At 34.5% G+C, this 6382-nt stretch overlaps 1 protein-coding gene across 1 annotated transcript; it reads left to right on the plus strand.

The window, feature by feature from the left end:
* The first annotated feature begins 707 nt into the window (after positions 1-707).
* LOC107854310 (probable pectinesterase/pectinesterase inhibitor 34) lies at positions 708-6124 on the plus strand. Its single transcript, XM_016699315.2, has 3 exons — positions 708-1827; positions 3011-3147; positions 5149-6124. The coding sequence occupies exons 1-3, from the start codon at positions 854-856 to the stop codon at positions 5844-5846; spliced, it is 1809 nt and encodes a 602-aa protein (XP_016554801.2). The 5' UTR covers positions 708-853; the 3' UTR covers positions 5847-6124.
* The last annotated feature ends 258 nt before the right edge of the window (positions 6125-6382 follow it).

Consider the following 6382-nt stretch of genomic DNA (forward strand, 5'->3'; position numbering starts at 1 on the left):
TAAAAAAAAAATTGAAATATTTTTAGAAAAGGATCGAATGACCCAAATTGAAAACTGTATCAGTATTATAAATGAACTGTATTAATGTATTATATAAACTGTATCTGAATTACATGGGTTAAAATGACACAAATTAAAAAATGGCTATAATATGAAAATAAAATAACCAACTGATTACTTTTTAATAACTATCAAACTTGAATTATTTATTTTGAAAATGGCCATGTGATTGTCTTCTTCCCATTTAAAACCACTTATTCACATTTACCTCTGGATGGTCTACAATATTAGGTACTAGTAATTTATATTGTTATAAATAAGTTAATTAATTATATGTAAATACATCGTCTATTTCAATTTATATTATTTAATATTTTTTTTTAATTGATCTCCAAAAAATGATATATTTATATTTAATAACAATTCAATTTTTAAAATACTTATTTTATTCTTAGTGAATAATTTACAACAAACATTTATAATTTATTTTAGATTATAATTTTTTTTAAAAAAATTCTTTCTTAAATTTTATATTAAATCAAAGTAATTTATATAAATTATGTATATAATTATAAACTTAAATTCAATGACTAAATCAAACTAATTTTCGAGCACAAATTTAAAATTCATAAATTTCAAATCCATGACAACCCGTCATTGCATAGTTCCACTGTTCCACCGCCTAGTATATATGCATGATTTTCCTAGGTCTATCCAACAATCAAGTTTCAACTCTACTTTCTTCTTTTGTTAGTCGAAACCAAAGAAGAAAAAGCCAGGCTCCATTTGCTCACTCTACTAATTGTCGGCAACTGCATTTTTCTTTATTGTATTTCGAAAATTAAAAGCCAAAATGGACTACGCCAGGCTTGGAAAACCCAAGCCTAAAGATCTCTCACGCCGAGAAATACTCCCAAAATTTGAAGAAAATGCCCCTTCAGGGCCTACTCACAAGTCCAAACATAAAATCTTACTCATTTTCTCAGGCATCCTTCTACTTGCCTGTGCAATTTCCGCAACAGTCTTGGTCACTGCCCGAAGTAAAACGGGAGCTACAGTGCATCATATAAAGCCGAGCCACGCAATTTCACGAACATGTAGCCGCACTCGTTTTCCAACACTCTGTTTAAACTCTTTGCATGAATTCCCCGGCGCAATCTCCGCCTCCGACGCCGACCTCGTCCACATTTCCGTCAATGTGACACTCCAACGTTTTGGCAAGGCGTTTTACATGGCTTCCGACATTAACAACCTCGACATGGACAAGCATACCAGGTCAGCATACGAGGATTGTCTTGAGCTTTTAGAAGATTCAGTGTATCTCCTCGCCCGCTCCTTAACCTCCGTCTCCCCCGGCACCGGAAAATCAGCGCCGGGAAACAGTCACGACGTGCAGACGTGGCTAAGCGCTGCACTCACTAACCAGGACACGTGTACGGAAGGCTTCGCCGATGTTAGTGGAAACGTGAAGGATCAAATGGCGGCAAAACTGAAAGACTTGTCTCAGTTAGTGAGCAACTGCTTAGCCATTTTTGCTACAGTGAACGGCAACGGTGATTTCACCGGGGTTCCGATACACAATCGTCGGCGCAGATTAATGGAATCATATGATCATCAGGGTACTGTTGTGTCGGGGAACAATAAGGATTTCCCTGAATGGTTGTCTCGGAAGGACCGAATGCTACTGGACGCGCCAGTGACGGCAGTTCAAGCAGATATGATTGTGTCAAAAGACGGTAATGGAACGTTTAAGACGATAGCAGAGGCAATTAAGAAGCTCCCTGATTACGGTACTCGCAGGATAATAATTTACGTCAAGGCAGGAAGGTAAAAAAAATTACTGAACCTTTTCAAATTTGTTTGGTTCATCTTTTTACTTTTCTTTTTCTATAACCAAGGGTACTTTTTCGTTGTCCTTGTTTTCATCCCACGTGATAGACTGAGTATGCCGTAGTTAATTATGGCATTGATCTTGTCATTTCTTTGTCGTAGTGATTGGAGTTATAATTGAGTTTAATTTGGACTTAACATCGTTTAATTGGCAATTTTAGAAGGATATTTAATGAGTGTAAATGGGACCCAGTTGATCCTTCGGCCTCGAGGGCAGGGGCAGATCTATGTGTACTCGTGGGTGGCACGGCACCCGCAGATCTCAAGTTGAAACATGTATATATATGCATATAATGCAGAAGAATTGAATATATAATATATTTGCCACCCCTTGTATAAAGTGGCAATTAGTGTTACTAGCAATAGGCAGAGAATACTATCCTGTAGACCAGAGATCGAATCCATGTTAATATGAGCATTGTAATTTTTGCCTCCTTCCCTTGCTTGCACAAAGGAAAGCTGCTCAGCACTTTAGCCACCCCTACTTCGTTTTTGTGTCTTTTGTTAGATTTGTGTCAAGGGCTTAGTTGTCGTTTTTTCATAAACTTCATTTACTTGCTATTTTTTATTAATTTAAATGGGTTGTCTTTCTTTAATTAATTTCCGCTTTTTTAAAACTTTCTCTTGATTAATCTCTTGATACTAGTGTTTCATGTGTATTTATGTGAGTTAATGAGTATTAAATCTTAAACATCACATAAATATTATTAAGAACATATTAATTTTTTTAAAAAAGTTCAAGTCTATAAAATTATGGATATTATTATGTTAGAGATATTAAAATTTAAAGTTTTCGATTGTTTGAACTAAGTGAAGATGATTAAGTTGAAACTATAATTTTTAATTCTTTCAAATTATATATCTAAACAAAGAACATAACTCACTTGACGTATTTGATCGATTTGCTTATGAAATAAAAAACTGATAAATAACCTAAATTGTAACTCAAAATTAAAAGAATCGATCCGCAAATTCTACTTAGACAGCATGGCATCCGGTACCTCAAAATCTTGGATCCGCCTCTGCTCGGGGTGAGGTGGGAAAAACAAATAAGCGTTTAATTCAACATAAGAAATTTCATGGATATGTGTCTGATGTTTTTTGAGCATGTAAATGACAGGTATGAAGAAGATATCCTGAAAGTAGGGAGGAAAAAGACGAACGTGATGTTCATAGGTGACGGTAAAGGCAAGACGATTATATCAGGTGGCAAAAGTGTATCGCAGAATATGACGACATTCCATACCGCGTCTTTTGGTATGCCTAAACCTTTATTTACTCACTTTGCCTATATCTTGTTTGATAACTATGATATTTAGTAGTCGTTAATTTGCACGTACATTGACTATTTATGTTTGAAAAGGTGTTTGCTCTGGGTAGTGCCTCGATCGCATTGGCTCCACTTAATTTATATGGCTTCTTATAACTCTATTTATGTTTCGTGATGTGTGGTGGAAATTGTAAACAGTGCGCATGAGGCGGCCCTCTTGCAGTTTGGCGATGTAGTAGAAATTAGAAAACGCACATGGCCTTGTCATTGAATACTTAACTACTTCGTAATTAAGTCATTTGCACCTCCGCACGTGGTCAGTCGTCACTTGTATTCTACCCTCCTAACATTTTAGTCTAATATTTTTATTTTGTTATAGGAGAAAATAAATGTGTTGGAATGAACTTGCTACGAATAAGTATGAATTCAAATGAGCGATTCCCAATTAGTTAATTATTTTGTCAAGCATACGTTAGATACAATGTTTGAAAAGGTGGAGGCACTGAATTGTGGTATTTTACCTATTATGGAAATCGGTGTTTCGCATGGATGGTCACATTAGTCTACCCACTATTGTTTCTAATAAAATTGTGAAAAAAAATATATAGAATCTAATAAGATCACAAGTATGTGATCCTTATCCGTGACATGATTGGCTTTTTTCATCTATAATCTGGAGACCAGTACCAGAGATAGCGATATGACCACTAATATGATAAGCTCGTCTTTAACAGATAATCACATGTTAGGAGGTGGGATAATTAATACTCATGCCCTCCTAACTGATACCCCACCGTTTAAAAAAAAAATAATTTACTTTTCTTTTTAATCTATTTAATAAAGAATGACTTTTTTTCTTTTTTGGAGATACTTTAATTTCAACTTTTCACATAGCATATTTAGAACCACAAAATTAAAGGACATTTTAATATATTTGATATAACTTTAATTTAATAGCACAAGATTTAAAAATTTCTTTATTTTCTTATTCGTGTGTCGCTTCCCTTTTCTCAAAAGTAAACAAAAAATAAATTTGACTAATTTTTGAAACTAAATAAACACGAAATTCAACAAAAAAAATTTGACAGACTTTTAAAATTTGTGTTAAAAAATAGTCTTCAGAAATTGTGTGGTTATAAATTATTTAATTAAGAATAAAAATAAAATTTTAAAGTTAAATTGTTATTAATTTTACTTCTTTCATTTTATTTTAGTTGTTCTTCTTTCTAAAAATATTTGTTTCAATTTAGTTGTCTATTTAATGAAATCAAGGGAATTTTATTATTTTTTTAATACTAACCTTGTCATTAAATGACTAAACAAAGTGTATATATTCAAACTTATATTTTCAAGGATAATTAATAAGGCTGACTTGATATAAATACACCCTTAATAAATATTTTCTTAAGGGGGTCAATAAGAGCCAACTAATATAAAATGAAGGGAGTAGTAAAATGACATCCTTTTCAGAACAAAATAAAAATAAAAAGATGTCACATAAGACGGAGGCAGGGGCGGATCTACACTTGGCCGAGGGAGTCCATCCGAACCCCCTTCGGCAAAAAATTATACTATTTATACATAGTTAAAATTATTTCTTATATATATGCGGCAGATATTGAACCCTTTTGATTAGTTCGTATGTTTACTTATGAACCTCCTTAACGAAAATACTGACTCGCACATTAAATCATTTTAATATTTTAAAATTAATACTTTAGATATGCAAAAATTATGTAAAAAGTATTAAGCTACAAATTTCTCATATCAATGTGATTTTTTTGTTTTTAAAAAAGGCACATTTAAAGTACTAGATACTGTAAATCTCGAAAAAACTGAAAGTAACACATGAATTGAGATAAAAGGAAGTGGTTGTTACCTCTAAGACTATATTTAATCCATCATACTCTGTTATTATCTCTGTAACATTGGACCATGCTATTTTACTAAAGGTCATGGCCTCACAGTGCAACTTTCTTGATCTACAGCGGCAACTGGAGCTGGTTTCATTGCAAGAGACATTACATTTGAGAACTGGGCTGGACCAGGCAAGCATCAAGCAGTAGCTCTTCGTATTGGCGCTGATCATGCTGTGATCTATCGCTGCAACATCATTGGATACCAAGACACTCTCTATGTGCATTCCCAGCGCCAATTCTATCGTGAGTGTGATATCTATGGGACGGTTGATTTCATCTTTGGTAATGCAGCAGTGGTCATCCAAAACTGTAGCATTTATGCTCGAAAGCCTATGGACTTTCAAAAGAACACAATCACTGCTCAAAACAGGAAAGATCCCAATCAAAACACTGGCATTTCAATCCACGCTTGCAGAATCGTAGCTACATCTGACCTCGAGGCATCTAAAGGGAGCTTCCCCACATATCTAGGCCGACCGTGGAAGCTGTACTCGCGAACCGTTGTCATGTTATCTTACTTGGGTGATCATATACATCCGCACGGTTGGTTAGAGTGGAATGCTACTTTCGCTCTTGATACATTGTATTATGGTGAGTATATGAATTATGGGCCGGGAGCAGCCGTGGGGCAACGGGTGAAATGGCCGGGATATCGTGTGATCAATTCCACGGAAGAGGCCAGCAAGTTCACTGTAGCGCAATTCATTTTCGGATCATCATGGTTGCCTTCAACTGGCGTGGCTTTCTTGGCAGGGTTGAGTACCTGAACTTAATGGTATAATGAACATACTCCAAGATGGAGTTTTATGTATTGTGCAGTGGTATATGAATAACATATATTTGTCCCATTAATAGTATTCCCATAATTAGGTCGCTAAATTGAATTTGCTCCATTGTTTTTTATCTGAATGAAGAAATACTCCAGATTATAGCTTTAATTGTTGAGTAAGTCCATGTAATTTGTTCTTCTTTTCTGTCATTATTGGATCAGATATACAAAGGTATCCTTTCAATGAGAAGGTGGAAAGCTTTCACATTTGTGCAACAATGAAATTGCCGCGGTTTAATTTTGGCAGAATACTTAAAAGATATCCTTAATTTTGATGCTAATTATTTTGGTTGGGATAACTTATCTCATTACCGTGGTGAAAACGGTGGAATAAATAATCCCGATTCTAATTAATACCTCACACCAAACTTCAAATAAAATAGTACTTCATTTTATCCCGAGACTATTTATGTTTTATACCTCACACAAAACAACCCCTTAAAAGTCTTTATTTATTCCCCTGAATTTGGCTGT

This window comes from Capsicum annuum, chromosome 6 (genome assembly GCF_002878395.1).
Source record: "Capsicum annuum cultivar UCD-10X-F1 chromosome 6, UCD10Xv1.1, whole genome shotgun sequence".
NCBI classification, from domain to species: domain Eukaryota; kingdom Viridiplantae; phylum Streptophyta; class Magnoliopsida; order Solanales; family Solanaceae; genus Capsicum; species Capsicum annuum.